Raw genomic sequence first — 18,535 nt, 5'->3', positions numbered from 1 at the left:
GGAAGGTTCCATTCATACGTTAACACACTTGATATTATCTTAGTGTTGTCCTGGAGCTAATTGAATAAATATAAGACTCTGCTCCCAGCCCAGTGGTCGAAGACATAGCTTGGATTTTACAACATTTTATACATAAATAGCATGAATGATCTCTATCGTATACTACAGTTTCACCCTGAACCCATGAATTCACCCTGAACTCACGTGTTTGTTTCACCCCAAGCCCACCTGTGTCAGCCGAAACCAACGGGATTCACCCCAAACCCGGGGAATTCACCCCAAACGCACGTGTTACATCCCAAACCCATGGGATTTGTCCCAAACCTGGGAAAGCAGATTGGGCACTTGAAACTGAAAGCTCATGTTGTAAATTACTTAAAATTGTTGGTATTGTAATTATCATTATTATTATTACTACTACTACTATTTTACATTTCATGAAATTGTTATATCTATTTCTGTATGTCATTTTTATATTTGTATATTTATAGATAATATAGTTATTATATATTAGTTATACTTTACATTACTGATATAATTTATGTATGTTTTAAAATATATATATTAAATATAAATAAATATTTTAGCGCATTATTAATGGAACAAATTATTTAATGGGTTTTCGTTATCTTATTTATATTTAGTTATCTGCTAAGTTAGTTTTAGCTCAGAAACAAATGCACCCTTTTCTTCTCCCTTCACACCCAACTTTCTCTGGTTTTTAATTATTTCTGTTTAAATGCAACAAGGTATTTGTAAAATAACTGGTTGCAGAAAGCAAAAAAATCCCATCAAAAACCAAGAAAAGACAAAAAACCCCACACAATTTTAAACTGAGGTGACATTCAGGTCCAGCCAGAGTATGCACAAGCATCTCTCAAAACTTCAGGGTGAATTACACTCAAGAAAGCTCAGAGACCATGGTAACAGAGATTGTGTTTTTATTTTAGAAAAAGTAGACAAAATGGGAACTGTGCCCAACAGAAAAAGTGGTTAAGGTTGATTTAAATGTAGTTAATAGAAGTATTCCAACAAAGACCAGAAGCAAAACTTGGCATTCCTGATTTAATTCTAAAACAAACTTGTAAACTAATGAATGAAGACAATTTAAAACAGATCTTATATATTTTAATTGTAGTTAGAGTAACAATTCCAACATTTTTTCTTGCAAGTCTGATGATATATACACCCAAAAAATGAACAGAAGAGTTGAAGTAAAGTAGCACCAGCCTTGTAGAGTATGGAAATAGAGAGCCCAGCACTTCATCCCCAACCTAAAATCCGTTTGAATATTGTAAAATGCAGCACTCCAAGCTTAGGAAAATCACAACTGAGAGACTGTTTGAAAGGTAGGCCCAATTCAAGTGCTACATTTTGCCCAAAGCTCACACTCCCATATTCCAGCTCCTGAGCATCACAATCCAACCCCTTTCTCTGAACAAGAGGTCCTCAAGCAGCTTTTCCCTGGGTTGTACAGAATTCCCTCTCAAATAAAAGCTTCCCAAGGTCACATGCTCCCCCCAAACACACGTGCAAATCAACTTTAAAGCCATTATTGTTTCCTTCTACTCAAAAATTGTACAAGACCTGATAAGCCATGAGAACAGCAATTAATCCTAACATTACTTTCCTTCCCAGATGCCCTCTTCGACTAATGCATTGTCTTTGTTAAAATCATGCAGAACCTTTGTAGTGGAAATGGTTTAAGCTGCCATTTCTCAATAGAGGTATGATTTGGCTAAATTTTCTACCTATTATTTGAGACCTCTGCAGAGCTCCCTGAATATTGATACTTCGACCAAGCCTTACACTTTTGCTGTGCCTGACAGTCTTGGGAAACTTCCTTTGGGTCATCCTACCTCACTGAGACAGGAGGGACACCTTTTTTCTTCCTTTAGCAACAGGTAAGTGAAAGAAGGAAAGAAAAATCTCTGAAACTGGAGGGCAAAAATACCCCAAAAACAATGGGGCAACAATTGGAGAGACAACCTAAACATCATTCACCACTTGCTATAAATTGATTTTTGTTAACATCTTCTGTAAAGTTTAACACCTTCTCCACATACTGCTTGCTACTAACCACAGTCACTATTTTACCTACTTTTCAATACCTGATCAAGTATTAAGCCTTTATGTTAAGTTCAAAAAAAAAAAAAAAGTCCTCTGAAGTCACTGAAAGTGTATTTGTTTATACTTCAGGGGAAGGTGTCCCATTTCTCATGCCATTTTTGCCTGAAGTATTTCAGGAGAGAAACAGACACAGAGAAAAGGTAATAGGAACTGCAGAGTACATACAACAACCTAGAATAATATTGTTCCTACAGTATCTTCTGCAGACAATTTTCCATAAACACAACAGTATATTTAAATATAAGGCAAATGGACACTGGAGGCCACTAAGAAACTCACTTGTGTATTCCTCTTAAGGGAGTAAAAATCCAATTTCATTTAAGTGCTATAAAAGTAATCCTAACATAATATTGTTAAGAATTCCATTTAAAAAATGTTTTGTTATCTATGCCTGTTTGTCTAACAATCTGTTTACAGAATTTATATTTTTATGCTGGAAGGAATTTTTAAAAAGATTTATTTCCAGAGAGACACTGTTTAACTACAAGTCTTAGCAGAGCTGATTGAGCTGGTGCTTTGACAGAGCTATAATCTGTTACTTAGTATAGCAGCCACTGTTTTTATAATCCTTAAAACAGTAAGAGTCCCAAGGCAGATTTGTCAGGAAGCTGTAAACAAGTAATTTCCCAAGACTTATTGGCAACAAACAAAGTGATCCCTAGTCTAGGTTTTAATTTTCTCTCCCCAATTTCAATTTTGGAAACTGTGGGATCTACTTCCCTATTAATACTCTGGAGCAGTTTGGAAACTTGTCTCTGAGGAAGAGTCAACATCTATTTCCAATGCAGATTCATCAGGATTTGGGAGGAAATTAGGATAGGACTTCAAGTCAGACTGCTCCTGGATATCAGCAGGAGCATTTTTCATAGCTGACTGCATGAAGCATGAAGATTCCCAGAGCCAGCTCTCAATGTGTGCAGCAGAGTGAGGCATTTTAAGGTGGCAGTATGAAGAACGAAATTCCACAGTAGATGGGACAGTCTGACATTTTCTTAGTGATGCATAATTGTCTTTCCTGTTTAAAAAATAAGGAAGGAGATTATTAGTGTTTCAATGGCATTTTTGCCATGTTTACAAATAGCAAATATTCCCAAAGGCCATCTCTGCATTCGACTTTACAATCAGCTTGTTATCACTAACCTGAACAACTGGAACAGAACTTGTCTACACTAAACCAGCACTTGAATCACCAGGTTAGCCTTTTCCAATTTGAGAAACAGGAAACTGAAGTTTTAGCCAAGAACACCCTATTTTTTTAAAAAAGTTTTCTCTTCTCTCTTTCAGTGCTTTTGGAAAAAAAAAAAAAAAACAACTCCAAACAACAAAAACCCAACAAAACAACATGCCACAACCCCTCTCACAAACAAAAATACCTCAACTTGCCATACACAGACACTTCAACACTGCTTGAGCTGCTTTTCCACAAGGAAAACAGTGTTTCTGTTTAATTGTGATGCAGTGAACAAAGAACCCCTCTTAGAAGTTATTTCTGAGACAAACTTGTGATTCTGTGTCTTCCCAAAGCCTGACTCAGATTAAGAGACTCAGGACTGGTAAAACTGGAATATGAGAGACTGCTAAATAAAAGCAGGAAGATGGCAATCCCCAAATTTATTCACAGAATTCACAGAATGACTAGGTTGGAAGAGACCTTCAAGATCAGTGAGTCCAATCCATGCCCTAACACCGCAACTAAACCATGGCACTGAGTGCCACATCCAGTCTTTTATTAAACATATCCAGGGATGGTGACTCCACCACCTCCCTGGGCAGACCATTCCAGAACTTTATGACTCTTTCCATGAAAATTTTTTTCCTAATATCCAACCTATAGATATTGTGGAAAGGAATCAGAAATTTCACTAAGAAGGAAGAAAAAACACTGGATTACATGTACTATCAAGTAACTGAGGAGAGGAGAGTAGGATGAATAGCAAATATATACCCAGAGGTACATTTTTGCTCAGAGAGATGCCTCAAAGGCCAACTAGTGTTGGCTTTTCTTATTCAAGAAAAGACTTTAACTGATTTCAAAAATAGAGAATTTCTAAAACTGCATCATTTGAATGCAGCAGCACTGTACTTTACCTGGCTGTACAGAACAGCTTGCTTTTAGCCTGGGCATAAACTGTGGCAGCAATCCGAAAAAGCTGCTCCTGCATCCATCGAACATCAGCAGGCATGTCAGGAAACCAATTCACCAACCTGCAGGCAAAACCAAAATGCAGCTTTTGTAAGCAGGAGATTTAATCTCAGTTATGTTTTTACACACCCTGTCCCACATCCAAAACAGCTTTTTTCTCCCCAAACCAACTCCCCTAACCAAGGTGTCTATTTCTTCTCTCTGAATTCCCTTTTAACCCTTTCACCTCTCTTCTACAAGCTAAGAAAAGGAGCACCACAAATCACTGCATCTCTCAGTGGCTGACCAGTGTGTGCATTCCACACCCTGTGACCAGCACAGGAATCCTGCATAATATTCCTGTCTCCAAGACCTTTGCGGTAGGAACTTTCTGCTCACTTTAAGGCAAGGTAAAAGACGAAGAACAAAAGAAAAGCATAATGGGAGAACAAAGAGAAGGCAAAACAATAATAATGTACCAATTGTACATTTTTTCTTTATGATACCCCTTAACAGGAGTCAGGAACATCAGCGTGGGACAAGGAGGAAAACCCCACAGAGACATCTGGAGAAACTTGCTGCCTCCCCATCCACCAAAAATGGCATGGAAGTGCCACATTCAGTGGCACAGAAACAAAATACTTCACTGGAGTTCTATATGACTTGATTACCAGAACTATTTTTTGAAGATTTTCTAAAGATAGTCATGACATCTGCTGCTCAAGGACTGGAATTTCCTTAAGCAAGCACAAAGATTAGAATTCATGGTGAATTGAGCATAACTTCTCCTTGACAAGAATTGAAACTTATCAAATTAAGCCCTACTTCAAGAGCACAACTTTCAGTCAACCTAAAAAAAACTGGTAAGAGAATTTATATGGTGAGTAAACAGTGGATTTCACTCCAGACTTCAGAAAGAAGCACAAGAAGGATGTGGAGAAAGCTCAGATACCCCTGCAGAATATAGTAAAGAATGTATTCCTGGAAAGCACAACTAAGGCTGCTTCTTTTGAGCAATTACAAGGTAGCTATTAGTAATATGAGTATATAATTTAAGAAGCTTCTTAATATGTTTATTTATCTAGTCTTGGATTATATAGGCTTTAGGATGCATCACATAGGTAGAAATAATGGGTCTTTTGACAGTTACCATTTGAATTATTGCATCCCAGAATGCCCCCAACACTGAACAAACTCTCAATGAGCACATTTCCAAAATTATGATAATTCTAGAAGAGTTCTTTACAAGTTCCTTACCGTAAAGCGACCGAGTAAGCAGACTCCACTGGGAGCGTGTACGGCAGCATCAGGTAGGATATCACCCGCATGGGGAACAGTTTAGAGAACTGAGCATAGAACCCATTCTGTTCTTTACAAGCTTCCTGCAGTGCTTAAGAATAATAATTAGGGAAAAGATGTTACACTATCTGAAAGCAGTTTCAATAATTTTCACAGAATTTTGTAATATCCAGTCAAGATTATCAAGTGTTACTGAATAAAGCTCAGCTAGAAAATGAAAGAATTAATCTCTTACCATAAACTTTCTCTATGATATTTTAAAATATGGGAACACAGACTCATGACACAGGGACAAAACACACTATCCAGAACTCCTAAGCAATAAATCTAAGAATTAATGTAAAAAAAGAAAAAAAAAAAGTCAAAGTTTGCCACTCGGAGTTAGAGGAAACAGTCTGAAGCATGCACCTTTACGAAGTCTGGGAGGTAGACTCTCAAATATGCTCTTCTCCAAAGGCCATGGGTTTTGCTTTAGCTGGTCGTTTAAGCTGGTCATTTTCAAAGTTTCTACTCCGTTATTTTCTGTCAATTTTCTTCTCTTCACATGGTCAAGGTGTTGTTGTGCAGCCTCATGGGTTTTTTTTTTTGTGAAGGACAAGTGGATATAAATTGAGTCATTCAGAATACCTGAAAGAGTCAAGAGCTTTCACTTAGGTTTGATCCACAGGTCTCCTGAGTACCTGTACAGAACCTGAAGTCTGTGTGTCTGAGCAAAGATCTATCCTGAGGGAACAGCATCATCTACCCCACGTCAAATGCATCTGGCTCTTAGGATCCCACAAATGTTTAATCACAGTGATGGCCCTTCTGAAGGTTTAGGTCTTACTTTAAAACAGGTTCTAAAGAGAAGGAAAAAAGTGAACAATTAAGTGAAACTGCCCTGGAAACACACAGTCATTTACCAAAATTGTGTTCCTGCAAGAAAGCAAAGGATTTAAAGGAGAGGAGGAAAGCTGATTTAATATGTATTTGAAAGAAAACACCTAAAACGCATCATATATTTGGGAAATTTGACATGCCAATTATCACATGAGCACTTTGAGGCATTACTACAAAAGGGTTGAAAAGGAAAGCAACTAGTTACAATATTTTTTTCAGTTGTATCCAAAGTACAGATCTAAATCAACATGGGTTGCATTGCAAAACTGGTGCCAATTAAGAAACAGCACTGATAACTACCTTAGAAACAAGCACTGGATCACAAATACAAAGAGAAAAACACAAGAATTTTATTTACACTTGATTTCCAGAAAACAATTTTAAAATTACATATGAAACAAGACTACCAAATTTGAATAGAATCTATACCTGCATACAACAGAACCTAACTGCAAGTACTAGTAAAAGACAAGTGTCAAAAGAATATACAGTGAATTTAGCAAAGGAAAATATTTGAAGTGTCACAGATGGGGGGAGGGGGGAAATTAATTCCTACAGCTGAAATAATAGGAAAGGTGATGCATAATGAATGACCTTGGAAGGGTTATAATTATCATTGATTAAGCTTGACGCAAAACAACCCTGTGACAGAATAAAAACAAAGTTGATCACAGGATTAGCAGTGTGAAAAGGAGGACAATAGTGCAATACAGAGAGAACATGGGGCAGAGAGACCAAGGAAGAACTGCAAGGAATGTCAGATATTAGTGTCAGATGGAAACTTGCATACAGGAAACCTGTGGGTGCAGGACAGCAACAGAACCCAGCTCAGCACAGACAACCACAAACACAGAGGCTCTTTGTAGAGTTTGTGCTTTTAATCATGTTGTAAAAGCTATAAAGCAAGACTTTCTCATTAAATAATAATAATAACACATAATAACAACCTTATAGAAAATCAAGCTCTTAAGCAGAATTGTGAGGTTCTTCAGTGAAGAGAATTGTTTCAAGACAACTTGAATATTCAGTAACCAGGTATCAGCAGAGTACATCAATGACTGCTCACATCCTGCAGCTGGTACTTTCTGTAAGAGTGCAAAAGTCCTATTTCTATTCCCATTCCTGTGACCCAGTTCCAATTTGCTTCTGCATCCAAAGACTACAGTGCCCAGGCAGCACATTTAACACATGGTTAACTTCCTCCTAATATCAAGTTACTGTTTTCAACTTGTTTGTCTCAAAGCTTGCAGAGCAACAATATTTATCAATATAAAACATGTTATTAGAATTCTAGGAGTAGAGTAGCAGAACTCGTAATTCTTCTTCCTAAACTTATCTGGGTGTCAACAACTGCTCCATTATAAGTTGTCATCTTCTAAAGTCTTGTCTCACCCAGAGGGTTTGTCTGTAACTGAGTTTTTATTGTTGTTAGCCAGCTCCCACTTCTGGACTACCAGAAAATCACTTGGATGACAGCAGAGTGGAGGTAATAGAAGATACAGTTTTCAGAGGAGTGGGAAGCAGTAACCTATACCCATCTTGCACAATTAAGATAAAGCCAAGTAATAATATGATTTGCGTAGAACTGGAATTCTTTGGAAATTTCACTTAACATTTACTTCACACAGATTTGACAAAACTCTGAAAGTTCAATTTTTGTGTGGCACAGTTCACCTCAGGTGAACTATAACTGTTGCATTTCTACAAGAATGAAACCATCAAGATCCTTCTAAAATTCTCAAAGACCAACCCCCTTCTTAGCTACACACAATCCTCTCACTCTTTTTTGTTTGTTTTGATCTGGGGTCTTTTTGTTTGTTTTTTAAACTTAGGTTAAGACCATATAATCAGTAATTATCTGAAAGTTTAACATACCATTCTCCTTCAAGAATTTAAGAGCATCCAAATATCCCTGCTCACAGATCTCTCCGAGCACCTGCAAATATAGAGTAAATGAGTCAGACAAATAAAAAGAAATTTCAACTTCAGATCAACAGTTTGCAGAATAAAGAGCCACTTTCCTCCACCTTCCACTATTGTAAGAAAAAAAGCTACCTTAACAATTGCTGGAATACAGCAGATTCAGATTAATATGGCTACTGTGATGATGAATAAGTGATCATGTACATTAACTTAACTTTCAGCTGTTAAAGATGCACCGAATGATGGCATTCCCACAGTTTGGAAGACTTTCCTCTCCTCTTGTTTCCTTGATTAGCTCTTCAGAAGCTGCTAGCAGCAATGAAACAGGGTATTTGGAGTGTGTCAATTCCCCTCATTCCCTCCCAGTGCTTCTTACTTCCTAAAGCTTTGAAAAATCAGCTGTGCAATTCTGATGCTCAGGCTCAGACTTATCTTTGCTATGAAAATATCTTTTACCAGATGCAATACCACCTCACCTACACAAGGGTACTAGTAAAAGAAAAAAAAAAAATAAAGCCTGCATAAGTAGAATTTAGAATTTGTCTTGAAGTGGTCAAAAAGCCTGCAGTTTAAATATATCTGCAGCAGTCAGAAAAATTGCTTCTTTGCTGTACTATATCCCAAGCCAGTTGAAAAGGTCTGGTTTTATTTTTTTTATTTTTCCAATTTTCACAACAGCAATTCAAGAGCATTTCCCTCTTCAGCTCTGCAGCTAACAGCAATAAGCAAAGTTTAAAGGCAACTTGCCTGTGACAAGTATTAATTAAGATCTTTACAAAACCATGAAACTTTAGAACTTCTTCTAATGTTTTAGCAGGCAAACATTTAAGGACTACAAACTGACAGTAGTTAATTTCCCAGTGTTGATTTTATGGTAGAATCCTGTGACAATTCCCAAATAAATACTGAAAGCCAGTAGCTGGATATGCATTTTTAGTCTGAGAGAGACTAAAACCACGGAGGACATAGACAAAACATGAAAAAATAGAAACAAGATACATCCACAGAGAAGTTTATGTGACTGGATGAAAAGCTAGGACACTGCAAAAGCTTTCATGTGGAGAGATGAAGCAAAGGAAGGCAGGGGCCGACCTTGGGTTCAGGTGGAAAGAGTGCCTGTGTTAAGCGATAAAGGTTGCCCAGGCTGAACTGAATGCTGGTGTTGGTCACGTTCATCTCATGGAAGTTGGCTGACTTGCCCTTGGGACAGATGTCACACTCCCCAGCAAAAGGGGACACTGTGATGGTGTTCTTACACTCATAGTGAGGCAAGTTGTCACTGATTCCTCCGTCCACGTAGCGCTACAAAAAGGAGCAGAAAGAACACATCTCAACGGCTGACAACGTCAGAGCATCAGTCCCCCATGCAACAATGAAAGAGCACTTAAGGCTGTAGCTTAAGCCTGCTGCTCCCAAGCTAAACATTTTGAGTGGCGTGATCTGTTCTCTAAAGCCAATAAACATTCCTACCTATAGTTCCATAGGCAGTGCAAGCATATTCCCGTTGGGATTTTTCAGTATGTTTTCTAAAGATGATAATCCTACACAACTCACAGAGAGAAGCAGCTCCATGCTTCAAAGTTCAAGTTCCAAGATACTAAACCATTCTAACTTGAAAGTACTCTTCATAATTAGAATTTGATAGAAAAGCATCAAAAAAGATTTGGACATAAGGAAAGTATGAGTAAAAACAGACAGTGCTTCAGAAAAATTGCCAAGTCACAGACACCTGTTGTGCTTCGTGTGCAAGTTTCAGGTTATGCTTTTGACTCCTTCACACTGAATCACCCATTTCTGTAGTTTTAATACATTACCACCTCAGACATTTTAAGATCCAAGCCCCAAAGTGCTCTGTTTTGGGGTAACTACTGTCTAGTGCAGCAGCTGCAGTGGCTACAGACAGCCCCCTCCACTCACTCGCAGCAGCCAGCTTTCCAGTGGGCCACAGGGAACTGGTTTGTTCCCACACCACCAGCTTTGCTGGGTCAGAGGCTGCATTCTCCTCCTTCCTAAAAGGGCAGCAAACCAAAACTGTAGGTCCTTGTCAAACATAAATTTAACAGAGCACTGATTTGAGCAGGAGCAACCTGGATTATCAGTTTCAGCTGCCCTGATACTCAGGCCCTGACCATTCTGAGAAACACATTAGGAATTTCTAAGAAACACATTAAGAATTAGGAAGAGGGCAGTTCATGGCCTGTCAGCTTCCCAGGATACCCTCTGGACCCAGCAGCGTGCAGCTCCTGCCAAACTTTAGGTGTGTAATGCAATCACTAAAGTACAAGTGAAATCTCCAAGTCCTTCATGACATAAATAAAATACAACAGGTCTGGCAAAGGAGGATCCTTCTCATGAAGGTGGAAGTAGGAAGTACATATCTGAGTCACTGTTCTACTGATCTAAATGATTTTCATGATTTGGAGTACCTGCTCAGCTGTTCCTCCAAGTCATTTTTTAAATCTAAAACCACTGCTGTGTTTGAAAGGAGTAAAAAAAAACAAATGAAAGCCATCACACCCAGAAGCTTTTGAATTAGCACTTAGATATACCTTTTAAATGTTATCCTTAAGCCTTTGTTTTATAGTATATAGGCAGGAATCCCAAGCAGTAAACAGCAAAATGCCCCAAAGTTTACATTTTTGGCATTCTGTTGTGCTTAAGCCTATAGGAGTCATGCCAATCATATGTAACTGTGGTATTCTTACCAAGTTACATCAAAAAATGCCTCCTAAGCATTAAAATCGTCTAGAAATAATTACAAAGAGTGAAATAATAGAATTATGCCTTCCTTTCCCCAAAATATGGCCAAATAAAGCATCCCTTGTATGTTTTTGTACTCTGAACTAAGCCTTTTAAAATAACATTGTTGTCTGGTGACAAGAACTGAACAGCCAGATTAGCCTGGATCCACCTAAACCTTGGATGTAGTCCAACGTCCTGTTTTCATAACACCTTTAATCTGGAAGAGTTTAAGGAGACATACAAGGTTTAGAAGTACAGATGAAGAAAATCCCTATACAGTTCTAATCACTTTTGCTTAAATTTCAGCATGAAGAAAAAAAATAAAAACCACAAAACCATTTTAAATCCATTATTGACCTTTTAACACTTGCAAATTGCCTTGACAACAGTGTGTAATCAAAGACATTTAAAGTTTTCTTTCTCCCTTCCCTTCTCCTTGTGCAAAGAGGACCAGAGGTGGAGAGAAAGCACATGTAAGTGAATAGAACAGGGTAACAAAAAGCCACCGATGTCACTGCCTTGATTTGAAATGCAGATCTGCTTCCAGACCTGTAATTATAACATCTACAACAAACCATGCCAACTTTCCCGCAGTTTTTGTCTCTAAAACAGGGGATTTTAGAGAGCCCAGTACAGCCATGAAGTATTAAGAGGCTTTGTAACCAGCTGTTCCTGGGAAGCAATAGAACTTACTAATATACTGATATTTTGCCTCTAAAAAGTAAGCTTTCTTACACTGAATACAAATGCCAGAAGGCAATGGAAAGCTTTGTCTGCACCTAACTGAACACAGAACTTTTATTCCAGTTGTAAGGCAGATATCCCTACAGGCAGAACAGGAAGATACACAATAAGCTATATTACGAGACACTTTTTTCAAAAATTATAGGTGACTCTTCCTGTAAATTTGTGCAGGTGAAAGAGCATCACTTCCTTCAATAAATATTTATCCATAGGTTACATACTCGTTATCTTATATCTTTTTCTTTTATTAATGAATTTTATGGGGCAGAGGAGGGACAGAGACAATAAGTGTGTTAAATACATGTGTTAAAATACACCTAATATCTTCCACACATTCAGTGTTCCTGTCTTTTTTTGGAAAGTTGTTACAGCTACAGAACTAGAAGCAATGATGACATTATTTACTTTACAGTAGGATAACAAAAAACCCCACATGCATTCTTAATATTTTTAGAAGAGCCAGAACTATTTTTAGATCTTAAAAATAGAGACTTACCACACCTCTAAATGATGGTGGAATAAGACCACAATAAATAGGGACAAATGAACTACAGATTAAAGCCTGTAAGAAAATGAGACCATAAAAATTAAATGTTAACAGTTCCATTGCTGACATAAACATTTATCTTTATAAAATAAATTCTTATTCACTAAGGCTAGATCCACTGCACTTTTAAGGCATTTTTCCTTTTTTATGACTGATCCCTTGCACCTCCTCCCTAAAACAGTTCACAGCCACAATGACTGGGAAAAGCAGTACATGAATCTGGTTTAAAAATGCTTGAATTCCTCTTTAAAACACTGTCAGAATAAGAATATCTGAAATGCTTAAAGCAGAAAGAAGTTTCTAAAGTAAGTATAGATGTAAAGTAGGTATAGAAGTTTCCTAAAGTTGCCAAAAAGAAACATACCTGTATAACTTCTTCTTTAGAGTTAAAATTAGATATCAAGGCATTCTTGCCATCTGATACTCTGGTTAGTGAAATACACAGTCTGCCTGATGACAATTGGTGCGTGTTTTCTGGAAGATTTCTCATCAGCCCATCTCTTATTATCTTTATCACATTAAAGGAAGGATGAAGAGGACCCAGATTTCGCTTTCTAGCTTCTTTGGCTAATGCCAGAACATCTGCACAAGCCTGAGCTGGAAAGAAAATGCATGCATTTAACAGCAGAAACACAACCCACATTTGGACTAATAAAGCATATCTAGAGCTCCAACTTATCTCTCTTAGTACTAGAATGAAAATGCAAGAGCTTTTTAACAGATTAAGTAACTGCCCAACATGGTTAAGGAGTTTAGGAGTTTTCTGAGAGACAAAAAAAAAAAAATTAAACTTTCAAAAAGATCTCTTGGTGAAGATTAAGCTACTTATATGTCATTAAGATGTAGATTCTAAGTGTAAAACACCCATATGTCACACTTGTTATGGAATTAATCATTCCAGAAACACATTTTTTGAGGGGAAAAAAAAAAAAAAGATGAACCAAACTTAAGGTTTCAGGGCACAATTTTTCCTCATTGATACATAAAAACACTAAAGGGAGCATGAAGTGTGATCTAGTAGGAATGCCAGGTAGGCGCATTTTTACAGTAACAGACACATTATAATCTTCTCTCCAATTAAATCTATGTTTGGGAACTTCAAACCACTACAGAAGACAGGACTGTCCCTGAAGAACACTAATATCTTCTCATCATTTAGTCACAGGAGGAAGATCAGCTCATCCACCTGCAATGGTTTGTTTGAACTTAGAATGTCACGTTTCTCCAGGACACACTTTGAGGAAACTGCTTGTAATTTGGTAAAGGAGAGGGTGGAAAGCTTAAAGTAACACCTTATCAACCTGAGTGATAGGCTTCTAAAAATATTTTCAGAACTTACATACTTGAGCTTGCTAGAACAGATAAATTAAATGTATCAGTTTAAATGTGAGCACTGCACTGGCAACAAATCTGCTTAAGCCTTTGAGCACAGATTAATGTCCAGAAATATTACATTTCTACAATGTTATTTCCCTCTCAAACAGCAACAACTAAACATTTATCATTCTCAACCAAGAGTCTATGTCCAAAAGAGCATCTCTACAAAATCTGAGGTATCAGACACATTTTGTTTTTACCACTTCAATTGTTTCATTCCATCCTCACAGAGGGAAATCCTGGGCCACAAATCCACTGACACAGGTAGCCTGACACCAACCCCACCCCAGAAGGCAGAAAACTATTTAGACAAAGCTCACTGTTCATGGTTAAATATATGTTTATCTTAGTAAAACACATTTTACACATAAATAAAAAATTTGCACAAGTCACATTCTGACCAGTGACAAACTTACTTCCAAAAGCAGAATCAGGCAGTTCTAGCAGTTCTAATTTTCCCTGCATCCAGATACTCATTATCAACTCCTTTTTTTTTATTTAGCAATGCTCAGTCTTCTAAACTTTCTAAAAATAGCCACATTGCAGGAGCCTGAGATACTGAACTATCAGAACTCTGGCCAGGAAGAGCAGTCTTGGAGCATACGCAATAATTACCATTTCCAGTATAAATACTTTGGAAAGCTTATGCACCAAGCAAGTCACTTGCTTTTTCTAAAATACAAACCAACACATACAATTTGATTTAGCAGTTACCCATTGTCTCCACATACAAGAATTTCTATGCTCAAAGTAGTTCATAGGGAAAAAAAAGACAAAAAAAAGCTGACATATTTTGTTTATTGTAACCTACTTTAAACCCTGGAAGGGCTCCAAATCAAGGGAAAAAAAAAAAAAAACCAAACAAAAAAGGAGTTCTATCTAAGAGTATGTGATATTAAACACTGAAAATTTACAAAGCTTTTTGTTAATAGTTCAACAAAATGTAGTAGTCCAACTTCTTTTCAAAGTAGTCCAACTTATTTTCCTTCTCCCTTCCTTTCCAACAGGACTAAAATACAGTTACCTCTTAGGCTGGTGTATTCCAAAACAGGAACTTCTCCAAAAGGGACTAAGGGCTAGAGCTCAAGTCAAACTGGGATTTTAGACAGGTCTTGGTACATCTGTTTTATTTTTGAAACACAGGAGAGCTAAAGAAATTAATATTCCTAATAAATGGAACTGTTTCCTGTTATAGTTCTGCATTCTTATTTTTAATTGTTTGTTAACTATTCATTCATTTCACTGAGTAAAAGCTGACATTGTATTTGCAGCCTGCACTAAACCTGCTCTCTCTAAGTGCCTCACTGGAATGGATGATCACAGCACCATCAAAATACCAGATCTACAGGACATCCACAGAGTGCAACTTTAACATTCCAGTTTGGAATAGCCTGGAATGCACTTCATCCTCAAAACAATCATGGCTAAGCTTCCCAAATTCAATGAGAGAAATCTCTTTGTCAGTCTATAAAAGTACACCTTTTTTCTCCATTCATGAGAAGAATGTTTGTATTTATCCACTTTTGAAGTTCCACAGACTCCCCACCTATCCAGCAGGTAATCTGAGTCAAAGAGAAAACCTTTCACTTAAAACATCTGGCTGCAAGGCTGTAAGAAATTAAATAAGCACTTAGATTTCAGCCACAACCCCTGCTCACAGATTTGCACCCCCTGTTTTGTGTGCACTAGCACACAGACCAGCTCAGGGCTGGGTCCTGGCAAACCCCAAATATCTCCAAGTGTGGAGATCCCACAACCTCTCTGGGAAGCTGTTCAATTATTTTACCACTCTCATAGCAACTGTCTTTTCCTTACACCTCATCTGAATTTACCAGGTTTCAGCTTGTGCCTGCTGCCTCTCATCCTTTCTCTCACCTCTAGGAATAGCTGGGCTCTGTCTACCCACAGGAAAATGCAACTGTGATAAAAAACCACAGGACTTGCTAACACCTCCAGCTGCAGGAACCACAAATACTGCACATTAATATACATCAGAATAAGAGAGGCATACGATACAAACTCACAAAATATATCCTATTATCACTGTTAAACAGAGTTTCTTTATACCTTATTTGCCATCCTCTCTTTCACACAAGTTAACAAAACACAGCAGCTAGAAACTCAGAGAAATAGCATGGGAGTACCTTATTAGTTTTGTCAATTTACAGTAATTCACAGATTTTAGAATGTAGATTGTTTTGAATTATTTTGCAAGTGATGCCTTTGTTTGGGTTTTTTTTCCCCGAGTAGAAACACACTTGCCCATGGAATCTGCTACCTTGGACAGTGACCACACACAAATTCTATTAGTTAGAGAAAATCAGAAATCTCAGTTGACATATGAGATTGGTAATAATTGGGAAAGGTAATAAATAGTTTGAAATCTACCACTCTTAATTATTAAAGTGCTAAACCATTTAAAAGCTGTTATTAACTCATACTGCCAAATAAACAATATACATTTTCTGGGCTCAGGAGTGCTTCAAATATTTAAGACAGTTTCCTTCTCAAATCATTTACAATGACTTAAGACTTAAAACTTGGTATGTTCTAAAAATACCAACTATTGGGGAAAAATATGATTTGTTTCAAAAGCTAATAGCAGGCTCATAATAACTCAAATGTGTCATGTTTGGACATTACAGCAAAAAAAATTAAGCAGCACAAGTTTACTGCTAAAGCTTTGAAGAAATTAAGCTTATGTGCTAAAGCTCAGGAGCTAAAGCAGCAGGGACAAGCATTGCTCTCCTGCTGCTTTACTTACAGAGAACTTCTGCTTGTTTCTGTCAGTGGAGTTTTTCCTCAGAAATTTAAAAGCAAAACCCACAAACCTCTCCAAATTCAAAAGAGGTACTCATTGTTCTCCTCCTCTTCTAAGACAAAATCTGAATTTACAAAATTCTCTAGTTCTAAAGCAGTCAAGGTTGCTGCTAGCAAGCGCAATCAGTATGGAGTAATGAAATAGACAAGTGGATTCCTTTAGTTTAGAAAGAAAACCATTTTCAGATATTTCATATAGTTTTTTAAACTGCAATCCTGTTGCTTGTCCTAAACACCTCGATATATTGATAGCTTTTATCAAGTTTAATTCATTAGAAAAATGTATATTCATGAGCCCTAAGTACGTAAAAGTAAGGTGTATTTTTAGTACTGCTAGAAAATAGGTGTGTATTTCACAAAGCACACTACATTCTTTTTCAAACTAACATCTTTAATCCGGCATAAATATAACACAAGATTACCTCTATTGTTTAAATGACAATTAAAATCAGTGATTTTAATCAATCTACTGTTTCTAGTCATACACCTAAACGACCTTTGCAACATATACCGTGCCCAGATTAGAGAGGAAAAGCACGTTAAAGCTAACCTAAGCCCTGACCTTAACTCTCTTAGCCTTACCCCAGAAAGGAGCAGCTTTGGAGGAAGCAAGATAAAGCTGCCAGGCACTTCACGTGCAGGGAGATAGATGCTCCATTTCCCAACGAAGCGCAAACACTTTGTTTACAGCTGATGGCGGGGCTGGCCCACTTGCTCTGGAGGGTGTGAGGGCTCGGCTGCCTCCCGCTCTCCCAGGTAACTCCTGGACTTTGGACAGCGGCGGCGAGAGCAGCCCCTCAGGGGGACACGCACGGGAGGAACTCCGACCTTTCGGCTGCGCAAGTGTGCGAATCGGACCGGGCATCGCCAGCATCATTCCCTGCGCCACGGACCCCGCTCGGATTTAATGCCACCCACGGGCACACGTTTTAGGGATGAAGAGAACCGGAGAATCGGAGCCAGCTCGGCCCAGCGAACCCCGCGGCCCGACCCCGGGGCCGCGCCCGCCCTCCCGCGCCGCACCGGGCCCTGCTCGCCGCACCTGGCCCTTCCCTGCCGCCCGCCTCGCCCCGCTCCCCCCGGCCCCGCCGCTGACCCAGAGAGCCGCCCCCGACGAGGACGGCGCCGGCGAGCGCCCCGGCGGAGGCGCCGTAGATGTGCCGCGCGTCGCGGATGATGTGCGGAGCGCGCTCCTGCAGGCAGGTGGCGGCGCCGATGTGGTAGACGCCCAGGAAGCCGCAGCCGGCGAAGGACACGCTCCAGCCGCCCTCGCGGTCCAGCATGGTCGCCGGCAGGACGCGCGCTGTGGCCGGCGGGGACGGCGCTCCGGTGGCGGTGGCCGCAGCCCGGCGACTGAGCGCGTCCGGCGCGGCCGCTCCTCGCGTTACGCGACGGCCGCGCCCCCGCCGCCGGCCGCGCCGCAGCCAATCCCGAGCCGCCGCTCGGTGGCACAAGGCGCCCCCAGCCAACTAGAGGGCAAATGCAAATTAGGCCCCGCCTTCTCGCTCCCCCGTCCCGGGTAGGCGCAGTGCGATCCGCGCCCTGGGCCCTGCGTCGGTCGCTGACCCCGTTCTCCGCAGACCCGTCGGTCCCCCCAGACCCTTCGGACCCCTTGCCTCGGGCAGCTTCCGCCGGTACCCCAGCCCTGCCTGTCTCCCAGTCCCGCCCCGAGCGAAGCGGTCCAGAGGGGCGCGGCCCGCCCACAGCCCTTCCAAAGCCGCACGGCGCCCGGTGGGCTCCGGGGTTCGTGACGTGCAGTGGGGTGCGGGGTCAGTGAAGGAGAGTGTGTCCGGGTCGGTGGGACACAGTGGGTCTGGGATCAGTGGGGCACTGTGGGTCTGGGATCAGTGGGACACAGTGGGTCTGGGATCAGTGGGACACAGTGGGTCTGGGATCAGTGGGGCACAGTGGGTCTGGGATCAGTGGGACACAGAGGGTCCGGGTCGGTGGGA

The 18,535-nt window shown here is 39.8% G+C and overlaps 1 protein-coding gene across 1 annotated transcript; it reads right to left on the bottom strand.

Moving 5' to 3' along the window:
- Positions 1-924: 924 nt before the first annotated feature.
- LOC129119677 (1-acylglycerol-3-phosphate O-acyltransferase Pnpla3-like) lies at positions 925-17,990 on the bottom strand. Its single transcript, XM_054631818.2, has 9 exons — positions 17,680-17,990; positions 12,751-12,983; positions 12,336-12,401; positions 9,446-9,655; positions 8,306-8,366; positions 5,960-6,178; positions 5,510-5,642; positions 4,219-4,335; positions 925-3,145 (listed from the first exon to the last, which is right to left on the bottom strand). The coding sequence occupies exons 1-9, from the start codon at positions 17,864-17,866 to the stop codon at positions 2,854-2,856; spliced, it is 1,518 nt and encodes a 505-aa protein (XP_054487793.2). The 5' UTR covers positions 17,867-17,990; the 3' UTR covers positions 925-2,853.
- Positions 17,991-18,535: the final 545 nt, after the last annotated feature.

Source organism: Agelaius phoeniceus, chromosome 5, assembly GCF_051311805.1.
Source record: "Agelaius phoeniceus isolate bAgePho1 chromosome 5, bAgePho1.hap1, whole genome shotgun sequence".
In the NCBI taxonomy this organism is placed as follows: Eukaryota; Metazoa; Chordata; class Aves; order Passeriformes; family Icteridae; genus Agelaius; species Agelaius phoeniceus.
Note: the sequence above shows the minus strand (reverse complement) of the source record. Positions and strands in the feature narration are given on the sequence as shown.

What these genes read in the sequence shown, in the direction of transcription:
- LOC129119677 (XM_054631818.2), bottom strand. Translation starts at nt 17,866, where the DNA reads ATGCTGGACCGCGAGGGCGGCTGGAGCGTGTCCTTCGCCGGCTGCGGC. An exon ending in GCTTACTCGGTCGCTTTACG is followed by an intron (nt 4,336 to 5,509) that starts GTAAGGAACTTG and finishes TTTTGCCTGCAG; the next exon opens with GTTGGTGAATTGGTTTCCTG. An exon ending in AAGCTGTTCTGTACAGCCAG is followed by an intron (nt 3,146 to 4,218) that starts GTAAAGTACAGT and finishes TTTTTTAAACAG; the next exon opens with GAAAGACAATTATGCATCAC.